At 43.9% G+C, this 21532-nt stretch overlaps 1 protein-coding gene across 1 annotated transcript in view; it reads left to right on the top strand.

The window, feature by feature from the left end:
• dnah7 (dynein, axonemal, heavy chain 7) overlaps positions 1–21532 on the top strand; it is a 213750-nt gene that overhangs the window by 186318 nt on the left and 5900 nt on the right. Inside the window, exons 64-66 of the mRNA XM_064945130.1 lie at positions 6054–6206; positions 12595–12772; positions 13486–13589. Of these exons, the coding sequence (XP_064801202.1) occupies positions 6054–6206; positions 12595–12772; positions 13486–13589 (435 nt within the window). The remainder of the gene's footprint in view (positions 1–6053; positions 6207–12594; positions 12773–13485; positions 13590–21532) is intronic.

The raw sequence follows: 21532 nt of genomic DNA, 5'->3' as shown, positions 1-21532 counted from the left end.
ATACTCGTAGACATACTTTTAACAGTTATAGCAATGTTAGAGTGTTTTCTGTCCAAGTCTTCCAATTATATGCATATCCTAGCTTCTGGGCCTGAGTAACAGGCATTTTTATTTTTTCATCCATACGTGAAAATACTGCCCCCTACCCGAGAGGTTAATGTTGTAAATGACTTGTAGCTGGAAACGGCTGATTTAAAAAAATAATAATAATAATTTTTTTAATGGATATCTATATAGGCGTACAGAGGCCCATTGTCAGCAACCATCGCTCCTTTGGCACGTTGTGTTAGCTACTCCGAGTTGATCATTTTAAAGGCTAATTGATCATTTGAAAATAATTTATGTTAGCACAGCTGAAAACTGTTGGTCTGATTAAAGAAGCAATAAAACTGTCCTTTTTTAGACGAGTTGAGTATCTGGAGCATCAGCATTTGTGGGTTTGATTATAGGCTCAAAATAGCCAGAAACAAATAACTTTCTTCTGAAACTCGTCAGTCTATTATTTTTCTGAGAAATGAAGGCTATTCCATGCGAGAAATTGCCAAGAAACTGAAGATCTCGTACAACGCTGTGTACGACTCCTTTCACAGAACAGCGCAAACTGGCTCTAACAAGGATAGAAAGAGTGGGAGACCCCGGTGCACAACTGAGCAAGAGGACAAGTACATTAGAGTGTCTAGTTTGAGAAACAGACACCTCACAAGTCCTCAACTGGCAGCTTCATTAAATAGTACCCGCAAAACACGTGTCTCAACATCAACAGTGAAGAGGCGACTCCGGGATGCTGGCCTTACTCAAGGGCACATCAACAGATGTTTATATCTAGTTGGCTCAGGGATTCAAACCAGGGACCTTTCAGTTACTGACCCAACACTCATAACCACTAGGCTACAGCTCAACACCATAGTGCCCTTCAATCTCATCACTACGCTCAAATCCCTGGGACTGAACACCTCCCTCTATAACTGGATCCTGGATGGGCCACCCCCAGGTGGTGAGGGTAGGTAACATGTCTGCCAAGCTGACCCTTAACATGGGGGCCCCTTAGGGATGAGTGCTTAGTCCCCTCCTGTAACCCCTGTTCACCCACGACTGCATTGCCCGCACAAAATCAACACCATCATTAAGTTTTCTGATGCCTATAGGGAGGAAGACAGAGACCTGGCAGTGTGGTGCCAGGACAACCGCCTCTCCTTCAACGTCAGCAAGACAAAGGAGTTGATCGTGGACTACAGGAAACAGAGGGCCGAGCCCACCCCCATCCACATCGAAGGGCCTGTACCGGAGCGGGTCGAGGGCTTCAAGTTCCTCGGTGTCCATGTCACTAAGGACAACACAGTTGTGAAGAAGACACGACAATGCCTCTTCCCCATCGGGGGGCTGAAAAGATTTGGCACGGAACCTCAAATCCTCAAACAGAACTACAGCTGCACCGTTGAGAGCATCTTGACTAGCTGCATCACAGCTTTGCAACTGCTTGGCATCTGTCCGCAAGGCACTACAGAGTGTAATTTATACGGCCCAGTACATCACTGGGGCCAAGCTCCCTTTCATCCAGGATGCCTATACCAGGCGATGTCAGAGGAAGGCCCAAAAAATTGTCAAAGACTGAAGCCATCCAAATCATAGACTGTTCTCTCTGCTACCACATGGCAAGTAGTACCGATGCACCAAATCTGGAACAAACAGAACCCTGAACACCTTCTACCCACAATCCATAAAACTGCTAAATAGTTCATCCGGGTATCTCCATAGACCCCCTTTTTTCACTAACTATTTTGACTCATCACGTACACTACTGCTAATTATATATATCCTGTTGCTCAGTCACTTTACCCCTTCCTATATCTACATATCTCCCTCAATTACCTCGTACCCCTGCACATTGACTCGGTACTGGTACTACCCTGTGTATATAGCCAACTTATCTTTACTCATTGTGCATATATTCCTCAAGTTATTCCTATTTTAATATATTTCTTTCTACATTGTTGGAAAGGGCACGTAACTAAGCATTTCACTCTTCGTCTACACCTGTTGTTTACGAAGCATGTGACAAATACAATTTGATAAAGTACATAAATGTGGCTTGGAGGCGCAATGACATTTCAAAGGAAGCAAATAATTTGTAGGAAAACCCTTTGTCATCATTGCGATGTCGTCAGATTGACTTTACAATAACAATAATCAAGGGTGCAACTTTGGTTTTAGAAGTGGGGGGGGGGGGGGCATAACCTGTCGGGTGGTCTTCCCTCAGAATTTCTGGGCATCTAAAGCTCATTTCCAGCATTTCTACCCAATCTAATATTGGACACTGTTATTGTAAACACTTCTACATGAATGTGGATGTTACCATGATTATGATAATCCTGAATGAATCGTGAGTAATGATTCGTGAACATTATATACACACAAATATCATACCCCCCCAAAAAATGCTCCGCTGTTAGTGCAATGGTGAGAGGTTGGCATGTCTTGGTTTGATATTCATGCGTCTAACTTTCTCACTCATAATTATTCATAATTATTGACTATTAATTTCTATTAGGAACAAAATAATCTGAAACACAACCAAAACAAACAGCAAATGCATCCAACAAATTTGTAGTTACAAGATTGGTGTAGTCATTGCATGGTATGAATGTGGGACCAAATACTTAACTTTTTACAACCTAATGCACATACAAGTGATTTTTTCCCCAATACTTTTGCTCCCCTAAAATGGAGGACAATGTTCAAAAAGTGCTGTAATTTCAACTGAAAGCTGGCAGTCTATACTTTAACTTCATATTCACTGTTTGTTTTAAAATCAAAACTTTTGGAGTATAGAGCCAAAAGAAGAAGAAATGCTTCACTTTCCCAATATTACTGAGGGCACTGTAATTCATATCATAGGTGTAATAGTACTGTTGACCCCTTTTTACTTGCACATAAGGTAGCTGGATCGCCCCATCCTGCCCCGAGGGGTCCAACGCCCTGCAGCGCCCCAAACCAAAACACTGCACTCAGCTTCAGGATCTTTGTCAAACAGTCATTATTGGTTTCAGGTGTGTTAGGCTAAGGCCAGAGTGACTGAGCAGCCCAGCAGCCTAAATAGGTTTCTCCCCTGAAATGGCCATGTTTTCAATACAGACTCCTTTTGTTGTACAGTATTCCATATAAGGCATCCAGACCATATGACAGTTACAGTATAGCCATAATCTTGTAATAAATCAAATATACTTTAACTTGACATTTCTGCCATCCATTGTGACATTGTGGGAGGATAACCAACCTTCCAATTAATGGCAATGCATTTCTTAGCCCCTGTAAATGCTAGGTTACACAGTTTCTTCTGATAACAGTCTCCAATATCAACATTTTCAAGCAAACAAAAAAGGGAGAAGGGAGTTACTGAGATCCTCTTTGCCAGAATTCAGCTAGCCTTCACAAGACCATAACATATGCAAATATATCCCTGTTTATGTTTTACACCTCCAGCAGAGGAATTACATTTCTGAGTGCATGTAATTCAGTTTCCCTGTCATATAGTACGTTGTTTGGATGGTCTTAAACTGCAGTAATTTATGTCTGAGATTATATGAACATGACTGGGCATTCAAACATACGGTATCTCTATCCATTCATCGTCATCAATAGCTTTTACCAGGTCTTCCTCACATTTTGATTTTACATGTTTTGAGATATTAGGAAGAGCCTCTATCTTGATACAGTTTGGAAATCAACTTGAGGTTTGTCAGGCTACCTTAAAAATAGTTTCAATCTTGAAGCATCTGGCTTGTCCAGTGTTTGCTGCATAGAGAATATATTGTTGTATCTGCAAAAACTCACCTCAGCTTCGTCACAGAATTGTCCTTCTTGGCTGCTTGACCCTGCTGAGACCCCTGTCACCATCTAATCCTCCTAAGATGAGGCATGACAAAAAATGACTTTGGTGTTCATTTATACATTTTATTATCAAATAATAGAATTAGTGGTTCTATTACCAGATCCCAGACTGTAGCTTTAAGACACCTGTCACCAACTGATCCTGCTAAGACATGATGAGCATAATGTGTTGTGTACTGACTGTGCACCATGACAGTGAAGCCTGATTAGCTGTTTATTGCTGTATTTGTGTGAAAAGTAGGGAATTAGCTAGGGAAGCTGACAGTTCAATAATGTTACATTTCTATATTGACTAATGCAAACTCGCTTTGCACTGAAAAAAATTATATATTTTGGCTGCTGGTTTCATCATTTCATTCAGATCTAGTGTGATTGACGAAAAACGAAAAGCTAACTTTAGCAAACTTTTGGCCAGTTCTCTTTCTAATGGTTCATCAACTTGCGAAAGCTAGCCAGGTTAATTTACTTCTATTGAAACGGGACAAAACAAAGGCTTCATGACATTTCCATACAAACAACAGCTGTTAGATAGCGATATAAGGTGGCTATTATTACTATCTGACAGATAGCTGGAGGCTCGAGCTGAACTGGCTGTGGTAAACAAATGCTGCTGCAGCGGCCATTCTCATGCTTTCGAAGTATTCGGACGAAAAAACTGACTTGTGAGAAAGAGCTTTTAGATGTAGTATAACGTTAGCTAACTAGCTAAGAGTGAGGGGAGAGTACTGGACTTAACATTAGTTAAATAATTAGCTGGAAATGCTGATGTTAGCATTGCTAGCCAGTAGATTTGGCGACATCATAATATCTACAAAGTTGTTTCCTACTAATTATTTGTCTACTTTAGCAATGCCATCGTATTTTTAAGACACTAATTTAGACAAAACAATAATTTTGGGAGTCGCGATGGCTGAGACGTCGGAATTTAGAGTCTTCATAACAGTGGCATGATGCAACTGAGTGATGGAGGTGGAACCCATGAATACGGCTTGTTCTAAGTGCCCTGGTTCAAATGGACTTGATGAGAAGTTTATTTTGAATGCGAAGGGCTAGCCACTGTTTTACCCCACTGAAAAGCAGAGCTGGGCTCAAAAGCATTCAATTCCTGTCGACTAAAGTTGTTCAAATGATAAATTCACTAGATTAAAGCGACTCTCATACTCCATGATCTATACCCTCAAAGCCTAATCCAACAACATAAATGTAAACAAGAAAGATATAAACAATGGTGCCAATACATTCCATGAGAGAACACATTTAGTGTTCTTCAGTCTTCTATTCAAGCGCTGGACTCATCTCTGCCTAGATCCTACTCTGTGTGAATGCCTCAGCACTGAGGTCGGTACTCGAGAGGGCACCCTCTGTGTCTAAGTGGGCCCTAGTAATCGCTTCAGAGACAAACACTAGCTCTAGGGAGCCTCCTTAGGGTTCTGTCACTGTTCCCACACTGAGTGTGTTACCCTTATAATCTGTTTGGTAGGGGTTTTGAACTAAGTCCCTGTCTTAGCGAGTCGACTATTCAGATGAAGCTCAAGTCCTGTGGGGTTAAAGCAGGAACGGGATGATGAGTAGGGTTATCGGGAGATGACAGTGATTTGAGTGGAGTGGAGCCTCTTGCGTAGCCTTTCTCAAGTACCCGTTATTTGGCTGTCACATCTCTGGAGAGATGTTCTAAACGGACAAGCCTGGATGTCTTCCTGGCTGCTACACTCCACAGTCTGTGACTCTCTTCTTCCTGGATCTGAGATGGGCTATAGTGTTCACTGTTCAGCACACCTACTGTACATAGGACTTTAAGAAATGAGTGTTTCGCTTTGTGTATACAGTATGTATGGGTATGTATTATTTAGGCTAGCCCACTATAACTCCCGAGTGGCGCAGCGGTCTAAGGCAAGGCATCTCAGTGCTAGAGGTGTCACTAAAGACACCCTGGTTTGAATCCAGACTGTATCACAACTGGCCGTGATTGGGAGTCCTATAGGGCGGCGCACAATTAGACCAGCGACCTTCTGGGTTTGGCTGATGTAAGCTATCATTGTAAATAAGATTTGTTCTTAACTGACTTGCCAAGTTCAATAAAAAATAAAATATCTGCAATGTATTGCTATACCTCTTGTCTTAACTGTGTTTCTCTCTGTGTGTGTGCGTGTGTGCGTGTGTGTCAGGGCCTGGTGGTGATGTCTGGTGAGCTGGAGGAGGTGGTGAACAGCATTCTGAAAGGTCGTATCCCTGGCATGTGGATAAAGAAGTCCTACCCCAGCCTCAAACCCCTGGGCAGTTACGTCAATGACTTCCTGGATAGACTCAAGTTCCTACAGGTACATGCTCCGTGTGAAGTTTCCCCTAGGTAGTGAAGAATGGCGCCACAGGGGATGGCTGCCATTTTAAGGGCTCCTAACTACTTATTTTTTTCTCGCATTGTTGTAACTTATTTTGTACATCATGTCGATGCTACCGTCTCTTATGCCCGAAAAGAGCTTCTGGATGAGCTCCATCCGAGACCATCTTACCAACAGGACATTAAAAACTGTAATATCTTATGTTTCATCGAGTTGTGGCTGAATGCCGACGTGGATAATATACAGTTGGCTGGGTTTCACATGCATCTGCAGGACAGAACAGCTACGGCCGGTAAGGGGTGGGGGTGTGTGTCTGTTATTTGTTAATAACAGTTGGTGCGCAATGTCTAATATTAAGCTAGTCTCGAGGTATTGCTCGCCTGAGGTAGAGGTATGAGTTACTTCTAGCGCCGACAGAGATGGCCGCCTCGCATCGCGTTCCTAGGAAACTATGCAGTTGTTTTTTTTTTATGTGTTATTTCTTACATTGGTACCCCATGTCATCTTAGGTTTCATTACATTCGGTCGAGAAGAACTACTGAATATAAGAGCAGCGTCAACTCACCATCAGAACGACCAAGAATATGACTTTCGCGAAGCGGATCCTGTGTCCTGCCTTTCACCCAGGACAACGGAATAGATCCCAGCCTGCGACCCAAAAAAACGACTTTGTAAAAGATGGAAACGAAGCGGTCTTCTGGTCAGGCTCCGGAGATGGGCACATCGCGCACCACTCCCAAGCATACTTCTCGCCAATGTCCAGTCTCTTGACAACAAGGTTGATGAAATCCGAGCAAGTTTAGCATTCCAGAGGGACATCAGAGACTGTAATGTTCTTTGCTTCACGGAAACATGGCTCACTGGAGAGCCGCTATCGGAGTCGGTGCAGCCAAGCTGGTTTCTCCACGCATCGCGCCGACAAAAACAAACATCTTTCTGGTAAGAAGAGGGGCGGGGGCGTATGCTTCATGGTTAACGAGACGTAGTGTGATCACAACAACATACAGGAACTCAAATCCTTCTGTTCACCTGATTTAGAATTCCTCACAATCAAATGTCGACCGCATTATCTACCAAGGGAATTCTCTTCGATTATAATCACAGCCGTATATATTCCCCCCCAAGCAGACACATCGATGGCTCTGAACGAACTTTATTTGACTCTTTGCAAACTGGAATCCACATATCCTGAGGCTGCATTCATTGTAGCTGGCTAATGATCCAAGGCTAATCTGAAAACAAGACTCCCTAAATTGTATCAGCATATCGATTGTGCAACCAGGGCTGGCAAAACCTTGGATCATTGCTATTCTATCTTCCGCGACGCATATAAGGCCCTCCCCCGCTCTCCTTGCGGAAAAGCTGACCACGACTCCATTCTGTTGCCCCCTGCCTACAGACAGAAGCTAAAACAAGAAGCTCCCGCAGCCAATCTGTGATCACGCTCTCCGCAGCCAATGTGAGTAAGACCTTTAAACCGGTCAACAGTCACAAGCCCGCAAGGCCGTGTACTCTAAGCATGCGCTGACCAACAGGCAAGTGTCTTCACTGACATTTTCAACCTCTCCCTGTCTGTGTCTGTAATACCAACATGTTTCAAGCAGACTACCATAGTCCTTATGCCCAATAACACTAAGGTAACCTGCTTAAATGACTAACGACAGGCACTCACGTCTGTAGCCATGAAATGCTTTGAAAGGCTGATTATGGCTCACATCAACACCATTATCCCAGAAACCCTAGACCCACTCCAATTTGCATAACGCCCCAGCAGATCCACAGATGATGCGATCTCTATTTCACTCCACACTGCCCTTTTCCACCTGGACAAAAGGAACACCTATGTGAGAATGCTATTCATTCACTACAGCTCAGCGTTCAACACCATAGTGCCCTCAAAGCTCATCACTAAGTTAAGAACCCTGGGACTAAACACCTCCCTCTGCAACTGGATGCTGGACATCCTGACTGGTCGCCCCCAGGTGGTAAGGGTAGGTAACAACACATCGGCCACACTGATCCTCAACACGGGGGCCCCTCAGGGGTGCAAGCTCAGTCCCCTCCTGTACTCCCTGTTCACTCATGACAAAAATAATAATAAAAAGTAACTCAATAAGATTAACAATAACGAGGCTATATACAAGGGGCACCACTACTGCTACAGTGTGCGGGGGTACAAGTTAGTTGAGGTCATTTGTGCGTGTAGGTGGGGGTGAAGTGACTATGCATAGATAATAAACAACAAGTCGCAGCAGTGTACTAAATGGGTGGGGGGGTCAATGTAAATTGTCCAGTGGCGATTGTATTAATTGTTCAGCCGGCTTAATTCTTGGAGGTTGGAGGTTGAGGAGCCAGAAGCTGTTGACAAGGATTTTTGAGGCTCTGTCTTTCATGATCTCCTTATATGGCTGTGAACGCAAGAGGAATGAGTCTGCCCTTTCTGTCGTTTCCCCAAGGTGTCTGCAGCATTGTGACGTATTTGTAGGCAGATCGTTGGAAGATTGACCATAAGAGACCACATTTACCACGTGTCCGCCCGGTGTCCTGCGCCGAAATTGGTGCGCAAAAGTCACCTGCCAGTATTTTTCCATGGGGCACAGAGAGAGAAGCAAGCTTCCATGAACTGCATGTCAATGAAGAGATATGTGAAAAAACACCTTGAGGATTGATTCCAAACAACGTTTGCCATGTTTCGGTCGATATTATGTAGTTAATCCGGAAAAAGTTTCACGTTGTAGGTGACTGCATTTTCGGTTCGTTTCGGTAGCCAGGCGCAATGTAGAAAACGTAACGATTTCTCCTACACACAGACGCTTTCAGGAAACACTGCGCATTTGGTATGTGGCTGGGAGTCTCCTCATTGAAAACATCAGAAGCTCTTCAAAGGTAAATGATTTTATTTATTTGGTTATCTGGCTTTTGTGAAAATGTTGCGTGCTACATGCTACACAAAATGCTATGCTAGCTTTGCATACTCTTACACAAATTAGTCAATTTCTATGGTTCAAAAGCATATTTTGAAAATCTGAGATGACAGTGTTGTTAAGAAAAGGCTATAAAAACGCATTATTTTAATTTTATTTGCTTTTCAGAAATCGTTAACGTTATGCTAATGAGCCTGAGGCTTAGTCACAATCCCGGATCCGGGATGGGGAGTTTCAAGAGGTTAAGCTAATCAGGTAAATGTAATTAACTAGAATGTTGGGGCACCACAAAATAATGTTTATAGAGCTGTTATCTTCCGAACAAACTCTTAAAGGCCTAGTAATCTTTCACATCAGCAGCAGTCAATATTTAATCATCACTTTATTCAGTCTCATCTGAAAGTTGTAAATTCTTGGTTATCTTCACAAACCCTGGCTAACAAGTTGAATCAGCAATACAACATTTGGTTACATTTTTTATTTCCTAAATACCTAAATAATCACACAGAATTAGATCTACACAGAATGGATCATACATTGATTACAAATGATGTCATAAAGGAAATTATTCCCTAGCGGACAGAACAGTTATGACGGCTGGTTACACAAAGAGAGGGGGTTGGGTTTTGAATGAAAGAGCGGGAAGACTGAGTAACAAAGGGAGAAGCTATGCTGTCGTAAATACAGAATCTTATGCATTCTAAATAACCGCCCATTTGGAAAAAGAAAATGCAAGGAATATTTACCCTGAGCTGCGCTTCAATAGGTTGGTCGTAGATGAGAGGCCGGGTTGCCCAGCAGCGGCTGCTGCTAACTCAATGGCTAGGAGGTATCACTTCTGGAGTGAATAAGAGTTCAAAGTTCATACCAAGTTGCCATACTTTTAGGCTTGTGCTATATTCTGGCTGGTCAAAATTCATCCTTTCGGCGTGTCGATCGTCACTTTGAGCACGATGCTAATTTCGTTAGGTTATTATCTGAGCCCTTTTAACGTAGGACCGTCGTCCTCACGTCCTCGGAACAGAAAGTTGAATTTCGTCAACGGGTTCATATAGTGGTAAAAGAAGGGTATGTTTCATAGTTTACAACCAAAGTCTGTTCACTTGGGCGGGGCCTCTGAGTGAGCAGTTTCTCTATGACAAACCGTTCTCTCATGTAAGAAGCTAATTACATTTCATTTTTTCACAAATAGTTTCATATTTAAACATTTAAATTGCACAACAATTTCATGTGAATCTGATAACTAGAATGTGACGACTTTCCAAGATACAATTTGTCATCCTGTCATTAGTAATAATGTCTCAGACAATAACTGATCTGAGATCATATTCATTAAAATATCATATATATTATTAAGTACCAACGCATATTTTCAATTGGTTGGATTACCGAGGTATGGTTACGTTTCCCACCTTTCGACGTTACCAGATTCTCTACGTTACAAAGGCTTTACAATAGTCAACTCTATAAAGTAGAGAGAAAGAAAAGGACAAAGGTATTTATGGGGGTCATAAACCTCCCCCAACAGGCCAACGTCATGACACCGCCTATTGTATAGGTCCTGGATGGCAGCAAGCGTTGCCCCAGTGATGTACTGGGCCATTCGCACTACCCTCTGTAGCACCTTACGGTCAGATGTCAAGCAGTTGCCATATCAGGCGGTGAAGCAATCAGTCAGGATGCTCTTGATGGTGCAGCTGTAGAACCTTTTGAGGATCAAAATGTTTTGTCGTGCCCTCTTTACGACTGTCTTGGTGTGTTTGGACCATGACAGTTCATTGGTGATGTGGACACCAAGGAACTTGAAACTCTTGACCTGCTCCACTACAGCCCCATCGATATTAATGGGGACGTGTTCGGCCCGCCTTTTCACCGCCTGGTGTGGCAACTGCTCAGCCTCCGACCGCAAGGCACTACAGAGGGTGGTGGATACGACCCAACACTTCGCTGGGGCCAAGCTTTCTGCCATCCAGGACCTCTATACCAGGCGGTATCAGAGGAAGACCCTAAAAATTGTCAAAGACTCCAGCCACCCTAGCCATAGATTGTTCTCTCTGCTACCACATGACAAGCGGTACTGGAGCGCCAAGTCTAGGTCCAAGAGGCTTCTATAAACAGCTTCTACCCCAAGCCATAAATCTCCTGAACATCTAATCAAATGACTATTTGCATGAACCCCCTCCCCCTACCCTGCTGCGACTCTCTATTATTATCTATGCATAGTCACTTTAATAACTCTTCCTACATGTACATATTACCCCAACACCGGTGCCCCTGCACATTGACGCTACCGGTATCCCCTGTATATAGCCCGGCTAATGTTATTTTGCTGCTGCTCTTATCTCTTACCAACTGCATTGTTGGTTAAGGGCTTGTAAGTAAGCATTTCACTACCGAGTTCCCAACTTCATTACAATAACTGTTCGGCGGGAGCTGTCCATGGCCGAGCAGCCGCACACAAGCCTAAGATCACCATGCACAATGTCAAGCATCCGCTGGAGTGGTTATAAGCTCACTGCCATTGGACTCTGGAGCGTTGGAAATGCATGCTCTGGAGTGATCAATCACTCGTCACCATTTGGCAGGCCGACTGACGAATCTGGGTTTGGCGGATTCCAGGAGAATGCTACCTGTCCTAATACATACTGTAAAGTTTGGTGGAGGAGGAATAATGGTCTAGGCCTGTTTTTCATGGTTTGGGCTAGGCCCCTTAGTTCTAGTGACGGTGGGAATGTATCAGGTTTCAAGGTAAGACCCAAGTGCAAGTGTTTATTGTAACCACGGGGCAGGAAAACGACAGGTCAAGGCAGGCAGGGCTCGATAATCCAGAGCAGAGGCCAAAGTACAGGACGGCAGGCAGGGTCAGGTCAGGCAGAGGTCGGTAATCCAGAGGTGGAGCAAAGGTACAGGACTGCCGGCAGGCTCAGGTCATGCTGGCGGGTACAGAGTCAGGACAAGCAAAGGTCAAAAACCAGGAGGACGAGAAAAAGAGAGATTAGGGAAAATTAGGAGCTGAGACAAAATGCTGGTAGGCTCGACAAACAAGAATAACTAGCAACAGAGACAGAAAACACAGATATAAATACACAGGGGATAATGGGGAACACCTGGAGGGGGGTGGAGATGAGCACAAGGACAGGTGAAACAGATCAGAGGGTGACAGATTGAGATTTCGACGAGCACATGTCCACATACTCTTGGTAGTGTACTTTAAACTTTGACTATTAGCATGGGGCGACTGTTGGATATTGTGTTGCTCCTGTTGACAAGGCTGTTTCTGACCTTCAGTCTGCCTTTATTGTTTTTTACAGAAAACCTTTACCTCATGAGGGGGTAGGTAAACTTTCATACTGCACTTGCAAAGTATCAACCTTTAATTGCCGCCGACCTTAGTTTGCCTTTGCATTAAGCCTTTGTGCTGTGCTCCATTCGTCCCTCTGCAGGACTGGTATGAACACGGGACTCCGGCAGTATTCTGGATGTCAGGCTTCTTCTTCACCCAGGCCTTCCTGACGGGAGGCCAGCAGAACTATGCCCGCAAACACACCATCCCCATCGACTTGCTAGGCTTCGACTTTGAGGTGCTGGATGACAAGGAGTATCACCAGCCCCCTGAAGACGGTAAGACAGACAGAGGGTGGAGGGATGGAAGGGTGAGAGAGGGCAGGGAGAAGTAAAAGGGTGAAGATGAGAAAGAGATGAGGGATGGGATTTGTCCTGATTAGTCAGGAATTCCTGCTTTTCTGACACACTCCTCCATTCATTGGAACTGACCTATTCCTGAGCCAAAATCCTGCTTTTCCAGTTTGTCCTGATCACATCTAGAGCAGTTTTAGAGAGGGAAAGTGGGAAGGAAGAGAGAAAGGTGATGGAGAGAGACTCTGAAAGGTAAAGGTTAGCGTGAATGGTGGGGAGCAAGAGACTAGAGAGAGAGTATGGAAAGAAAGGGAGGAAGGTAATGATTGGAGAATAAGAGAGAAAATAAATCGATACGGAGAGAGAAAGAGGGACGCTCCCCTCTGTCCCCAGTCCTGCATCACCCTCTCAAAGGAAATTATTTCAATTCATATGAAATAAGCCATTGAATTTGTTAGAAATGTGTTCAAAACATTTTGTATCATGTTGTACTGCAACCTCTCCATCAGTCCCCTGCTGCTCTTTCATCAGTTTGCCATGATGCTACTGGCTTCAAGATTGGAGGACACAGTTACACTCGAGTACAATATTAAAATTGTACTCTATGCATCATGTTGAAATTGTACTCTGGTGTGTGTGTGTGCGTCAACAGGTAGTGTGCTAGGTATCATGTATCGGATTGTATGTGTGTTTCTCAGGTGTGTACATTTATGGGCTCTACCTTGACTGTGCACGTTGGGACAGAAAGACCAAGCTCTTGGCTGAGTCCTACCCCAAAGTGCTACATGACGCCATGCCTGTGGTGAGTGACTCATCACAAGCTCACAACTTACACCTTAAGCAATACACATACAAATTTGCAACAAACATGTATTTATTTTACCTTTATTTAACTAAGCAAGTCAGTTAAGAACAAATTCTTATTTTGAATGACGGCCTAGGAACAGTGGGTTAACTGCCTGTTCAGGGGCAGAATGACAGATTTGTACCTTGTCAGCTCAGGGATTTGAACTTGCAACCTTCCGGTTACTAGACCAACACTCTAACCACTAGGCTACCCTGCCTCCAAATGACTTTTCATTCCTGGGTGAAAGATCATCTTAAACTATTTTTATTGGTTCACAGCGAAGCAAAACCTATTGTTATTCTTCGACATAGTCAAATAACTCAAGAATGTACTGGTAACTTTTTTTCTAATTTGGCACACAGAAACTAGAAGCCATGAGTAACTTGGTCAAAAGGAATGGTGCCGATTGACCTATAGGTTCAGTGTTATAAGCAGTCTAACGTAAACCCTCATAGAGTTGAAGTTGGAAGTTTACATACACCTTAGTCAAATACATTTAAACTCCGTTTTTCACAATTCCTGACATTGAATCCTAGTAAAAATTCCCTGTCTTTGGTCAGTTAGGATCACCACTTTATTTTAAGAATGTGAAATGTCAGAATAATAGTAGAAAGAATGATTTATTTCAGCTTTTATTTCTTTCATCACATTCCCAGTGGGTCAGAAGTTTACGTACACTCAATTAGTATTTGCTGGCATTGCCTTTAAATTGTTTAACTTGGGTCAAACGTTTTGTGTAGCCTTCCACAATCTTCCCACAATAAGTTGGGTTAATTTTGGCCCATTCCTCCTGACAGAGCTGGTGAAACTGAGTTTGGTTTGTAGGCCTCCTTGCTCACACATGCATTTTCAGTTCTGCCCAGACATTTTCTATAAGATTGAGGTCAAGGCTTTGTGATGGCCACTCCAATACCTTGACTTTGTTGTCCATAAGCCATTTTGCCACAACTTTGGAAGTATGCTTGGGGTCATTGTCCATTTGGAAGACCCATTTGCGACCAAGCTTTAACTGATGTCTTGAGATGTTGCTTCAATATGCCCACATAATTTTCCTGCCTCATGAAGCCATCTATTGTGTGAAGTGCACCCGTCCCTCCTGCAGCAAAGCATCCCCACAACATGATGCTGCCACCCCCGTGCTTCACGGTTGGGATGGTGTTCTTTTTTTTTGTTTCATCCGACCAGAGGACATTTCTCCAAAAAGTACGATCTTTGTACCCATGTCCAGTTGCAAACCGTAGTCTGGCTTTTTTATGGTGGTTTTGGATCAGTGGCTTCTTCCTTGCTGAGCAGCCTTTCAGGTTATGTCGATAAAGGACTTGTTTTACTGTGGATATTGATACTTTGTATCTGTTTCCTCCAACATCTTCACCAGGTCCTTTGCTGTTGTTCTGAGATTGACTTGCACTTTTTTCACCAAAGTACGTTAATATCTAGGAGACAGAGCATGTCTCCTTCCTGAGCGGTATGATGGCTGTGTGGTCCCACAGTGTTTATACTTGCTTACTATTGTTTGTGCAGATGAAAGTGGTACCTTCAGGCGTTTGGAAATTTCTCCCAAGGATGAACCAGACTTGTGGAGGTCTACACTTTTTTTTTTAGGTCATGGCTGATTTCTTTTGATTTTCCCATAATGTCAAGCAAAGAGGCACTGAGTTTGAAGGTAGGCTTTGAAATACATCCACAGGTACACCTCCAATTGACTCAAATTATGTCAATTAGTCTATCAGAACCTTCGAAAGCCGTGACATCATTTTCAGTTTTTTTCTAAGCTGTTAAGAAGCACAGTCAACTTAGTATATGTGAACTTCTGACCCACTGGAATTGTGATACAGTGAATTATAAGTTAAATAATCTGTCTGTTAACAATTGTTGGAAAAATGACTTGTGTCATGCACAAAGTAGATGTCCTAACTGACTTGCCAAAACTATAGTTTGTTAACAAGAACTTTGTGGAGTGGTTGAAAAACAAATTTTAATGACTCCAACCTAAGTGTATGTAAAATTCCGACTTCAACTGCATCTACTGCCACGTTTCACCTATAGCAACATTGTATGTATGTCCATTTCTTCATACTGAACAAATTTGCCTCAAGGATTTCAGATTTTACTTGTTCATTTAAATCCTGTTTAAATCTACTTCACAATGGCCTATTAACTTGAAATGTTTTAGGGTCATCAAAGACATTACCATGATGAACCATAATGACAAATCAAAAATCAGATTTTACGTATCCTTTTATACTAATGTAAATGCATTAGTGATGGTCACGGTTTTTCAAATATTCGAACGGACGTTAATATTCTAATTCTTGGAAGAGTATAGATTTTTTAGGAGAAGAAATCATTGGCCTATTTTAACAATGAAAAGGCTTTCTCTCAATTAAATGAATGATCTATGTGACATTGCTACACGCAGGGTGTCACAATCGTTGATGTAAAGATTGTCGGAACAAGGCGCAGCGTGCGTAGAATTACACATGTTTATTTAAATGAAACTCACAGAAAACAATAAACTGCAAAACGAAACATGAAACTAATGTATTGCTCGCGGGCAACTATACATAGACAAGATCCCACAAAAACCCAGTGGGAAAAGGCTGCCTAAATATGATCCCCAATCAGAGACAACGATAGACAGTTGCCTCTGATTGTGAACCATACCAGGCCAACATAAAAAAAAATAGAGTACTCTAAAAAAACTAGAGTACCCACCCTAGTCACACACTAACCTAACCAAAATAGAAAATAAAAAGGCTCTCTAAGGTCAGGGCGTGACGGTACCCCACCTCCAAAGGTGCGGACTCAGGCCGCAAAACCTGACTCTATGGGGGAGGGTCCGGAAGGGCATCTAGCCTCGGCGGCGCTCCGGTTCGGGATGTAGACCCCGCTACGCTCACGGATCCCTCCGCTTATGTGGAACCGCACCGTGGATCGTCGCCGGAGGAACCGGACCGTAGATTGTCGCCGGGGACTCCGGACCGTAGATCGTCGCCAGGGAGTCCGGATTGGGAACCATCGCTGAAGACTCTGGACTGGGAACCCTCGCAGAAGGCTCTGGACTGGGAACCCATGGATCGTCGCTGGCGGCTCCGGGCCATGGATCATCGCTGGCTGCTCCGGACCATGGATCATCGCTGGCGGCTCCGGGCCATGGATCATCGCTGGAGGCTTCGGGCCATGGATCATCGCTGGAGTCTCCGGACTGGGAACCGTCGCTGGAGTCTCCGGACTGGGAACCGTCGCTGGAGTCTCCGGACTGGGAACCGTCGCTGGAGTCTCCGGACTGGGAACCGCTGGAGTCTCCGGACTGGGAACCGTCGCTGGAGTCTCCGGACTGGGAACCGTGCTGGAGTCTCCGGACTGGGAACCGTCGCTGGAGTCTCCGGACTGGGAACCGTCGCTGGAGTCTCCGGACTGGGAACCGTCGCTAGAGTCTCCGGACTGGGAACCGTCGCTGGAGTCTCCGGACTGGGAACCGTCGCTGGAGTCTCCGGACTGGGAACCGTCGCTGGAGTCTCCGGACTGGGAACCGTCGCTGGAGGCTCTGGACCACAGACTGTCGCTGGAGGCTCCGACACACAGACTGTCGCTGGAGGCTCTGGACCGCCGACTGTCGCTGGAGGCTCTGGACTGCAGACTGTCGCTGGAGGCCTGGAGCGTGGAGCTGGCACAGGGCGTACCGTGCTGGGGAGACGCACAGGAGGCCTGGAGCGTGAGGCTGGCACAGGACGAACCGGGCTGGCGAGACGCACAGGAGGCCTGGTGCGTGGAGCCGGCACAGGACGTACTGGGCTGTGGAGGCGTACTGGAGGTCTGGAACATAGTACTAACACAACATCTCCTGGAGAGATGACAACCATAGCACGGTAAGTGCAGGGAGCTGGCACCCTGACCTAACCAAAATAGAGAATAAAAAGTATCTCTAAGGTCAGGGCGTGACACAGGGATATACCATGATGTTATAAATTCTTAATTTAATAAAACAACAAACTTTGAATCTAGTTTTTATAATGTGTTCCACATAAAAGACATACCGTTTTGCCTGCACATGTTTCATGCATGCCATTTGTTGATATTGTTGACCTACAAAAGTGGTAGGTTGTAATCTGAATGGAGTTGTTGTCGACAAGGACAGGGAACGCAGCAAAATATTTTCAACTAGGCTAGCTGGCAAACATAGCTGGCTTGATGCTGTAAAGACAGGCACTGCCAGATGGGATGATAGACACTTGTAATGCCTAAGGTTATCTAACTTGCACTAGTCAGTGGCTACATTTTATATTATTTGAATGGTGAAATTATTTAAAATGACCCTTTCCCCCATTTTGTTCCATGCTGGCTGAAAACCTGGCTGAAGACCTTGCTAACCAGTAACACCAGACACCGATTGAAGGGGAAACATAGATTAATATTGTAAATGTTTAATGATATTTGCTGACACAGTAACATTTTGTCACCAGTAGAGTAGCTATCTAGCTATATAAACTATGCCCTTTTGCAATCATGCCTTCTCTGACATTAGCAAATAAGCAAATATAATGCTACCATTGGTGTATTATAATGTATGGTGATGTCACCCTATTCCTTTATTAATCCCACCTCCTGAATCCAAGTGTTTGACATGGGAATGGGAACCAGTAACTTTATGATAAAACATTATCAATGTAGAAGCAACAGTTATTTTTCATACTTCGATCTGGTTTCATCCAAATATCATCATATTTCATGAAAAACATGATTTGGACTGTTTTATTTTTTTTTTACCTTTAATAGCTCCCTATGTAGAGTGCATAAAACACTGCCAATTCCCCAAAAGCTGTGATATATGAAGGGTGACATAACATTTTCTGATGACATAATGTTATTACTAATATGCTTAACCTACAATTATGTGAATAATTTAACACCTTTATATACAGTGCATTCTGAAAGTATTCAGACCACTTGACTTTTTCCACATTTTGTTATGTTACAGCCTTATTCTAAAGTAGATTAAGTTAAAAATGCTCATCAATCTACACACAATACCCTATAATGACAAAGTGAGTGTATAAAAATAAAAAACAGAAATACCTTATTTACATAAGTATTCAGACCCTTTGCTATGAGCTCAGGTGCATCCTGTTTCCACTGATCATCCTTGAGATGTTTTGAACAACTTGATTGGAGTCCACCTGTGGTAAAATCAATTGATTGGTCATTGGTCTAGTTAACCCACTGTCCCCAGGCGCCGAAGACGTGGATGTCGATTAAGGCAGCCCCACACACGTCTCTGATTCAGAGGGGTTGGGTTAAAGGCAGAAGGCACATTTCAGTTGAAGTCATTCTCCAATCGGGGGAGAAGGACCTTGGTCAGGGAGGTGACCAAGAACCCGATGATCACTCTGAAAGAGCTCCAGAGTTCTTCTGTGGAGATGGGAGAACCTTCCAGAAGGACAACTATCTCTGCAGCACTCCAACAATTAGACCTTTATGGTAGAGTGGCCAGACGGAAGCCTCTCTTCAATAAAAGGTCCATGACAGCCCGCTTGGAGTTTGCCAAATGGATTGAATGCCAAGTGTCTGAATGCCAAGTGTCACATCTGGAGGAATCTTTGCACCATCCCTACAGTGAAGCATGGTGGTGGCAGCATCATGCTGTGGGGGTGTTTTTCAGCGGCAGGGACTGGGAGACTAGTCAGGATCGAGGGATAGATGAACAGAATAATGTACAGCAAGATCCTTGATGAAAACCTTATATATAAGTTACATATTATATATAATTTGAAAGGTAATTTCATGAACTTTCAGAAACACTTGTCAACGTTTCAAATATATCTAGGTTTCCTTTTTAAAGTAATGTATACAGGTAATTCTGATATGCACCCAAGAGGTCAAAGGTGAAAGTTCTGTTGACCTGAAAATGTGTAGAATTAAATCAAATTGTATTGGTTGCATACACATATTTAGCAGATGTTATTGTGGATGTAGTGAAATGCTTGTGTTCCTAGCTCCAGCATTGCGGTAATATCTAACAATTCACAGCAATACACACAGATCTAAAAGTAAACGAATGGAAATTAGAAATATATACATTTTAGGACAAGCAATGTCTGGAATATATATATGTGATGGGATGTATAGACATTATGGACAGGATGTGGATAGAATATTTAGTATATCTGTATATATACAGCAATAGTTGAATAGGATGGCATTGACTAGAAAACAGTATATACAAATGAAATTAGTAAAACAGTCTGTAAACATTGTTAAAGTGACCAGTGTTCCATTATTAAAGTGACCAGTAATTCCATGCCTATGTACATAGGGCAGCAGCCTCAAAGATGCAGGGTTGAGTAACCGGATGGTGGTCGGCTAGTGACAGTGAGTAAGTTAAGGGGAAAGGGAGATAACTAGTCAGTTGTATAACTGCATGCATTCAACTGAAATGTGTCTTCCGCATCCTCTGAATCAGAGAGGTGCAGGGGGCAGTCTTATTCGACATCCACATCATCTGCGCCCGGGGAACAGTGGGTTCACTGCCTTGCTCAGGGGGTGAACTACAGATTTTTGACTTGTCAGATTGGGGATTCGATCCAGCAACCTTTCGGTTACTGGCCCTACGCTCCTACCTGCCAGGGTACTTGGTGGAGTCCGGCTAGTGAGGGCTATTTAACAGCTGTTTAACAGTCTGATGGCCTTGAGATAGAAGCTGTTTTTCAGTATCTCGGTACCAGCTTTGATGCACCTGTACTGACCTCGCCTTCTGGATGATAGCGGGATGAACAGGCCGTGTCTCGGATGGTTGTTGTCCTTAATTATCTTTTTGGCATTCCTGGGACATCGGGTGCTGTAGGTATCCTGAAGGGCAGGTAGTGTGCCCCCGTTGATGCGTTGGACAGGCCGCACCACCCTCTGGAGAGCCCAGCGGTTGTGGGCGGTAAAGTTGTCGTACCAGGCGGTGATATAGCCCGACAGGATGCTCTCAATGGTGCATCTGTAAAGGTTTGAGGGTCTTAGGGGCCAAGCCAAAAATTCTTTAGCCTCCTGAAGTTGAAGAGGCACTGTGTGGGTGGACCATTTCAGATTGTCATTGATGTGTACGCTGAGGAACTTAAAGCTTTTCACTTTGTCCACTGTGGCCCCATCAATATGGATGGGGGCATGCTGCCTCTGCTATCTCCTGAAGTCCACGATCAGCTCCTTCATTTTGTTGACATTGACAGGTTATTGTGGGGCCCCTGTGTTGAGGATCAGCGTAGTGGAGATGTTGTTTCCTACCGTCACCATCTGCGGGCGGCCAGTCAGGAAGTCCAGGACTCAGTTGTACAGGGCGGGTTTCAGACCCAGGGCCCCGTGATTAATGATCAGCTTGGAGGGTACTATGGTCTTAAAGGCTGATCTGTAGTAAATGAACAGCATTCTTACATAGGTATTCCTCTTGTCCAGGTGGGGTAGGACAGTGTGCAGTGCTATGGCAATTGCTTTGTCTGTGGATCTATTGAGGCCGTATGCATATTGAAGTGGGTCTAGGGTGGTCAGGTAAGGTGCAGGTGATATGATCCTTAACTATCCTCTCAAAGCACTTCATGGTGACAGAAGTGAGTGCTACAGGGCAATTTAGTTCAGTTACCTTTGCTTTCTTGGGTACAGGAACAATGGTGGACTTCTTGAAGCAAGTGGGGACAGCAGACTGGGATAGCCAGATAATATGGTCGGCATTTGATTGTGAGGTCTTCTAGGTTGGGTGAACAAAAGGACTTGAGTTCCGGTATGTTATTACAATCACATCATGAGTAGTTAATCATGAAACATACACCATGACTTTCTTCTTCCTGGAGAGTTTTTTTATTCTTGTCTGCGCTATGTACTAATGGGTACCCAGCTGGCTGTATGGACAGGGACAGTATATC

The sequence above is a fragment of the Oncorhynchus masou genome, chromosome 29, assembly GCF_036934945.1.
Source record: "Oncorhynchus masou masou isolate Uvic2021 chromosome 29, UVic_Omas_1.1, whole genome shotgun sequence".
Classification (NCBI taxonomy): Eukaryota; Metazoa; Chordata; class Actinopteri; order Salmoniformes; family Salmonidae; genus Oncorhynchus; species Oncorhynchus masou.
This window is presented reverse-complemented; position numbering and strand designations above follow the sequence as displayed.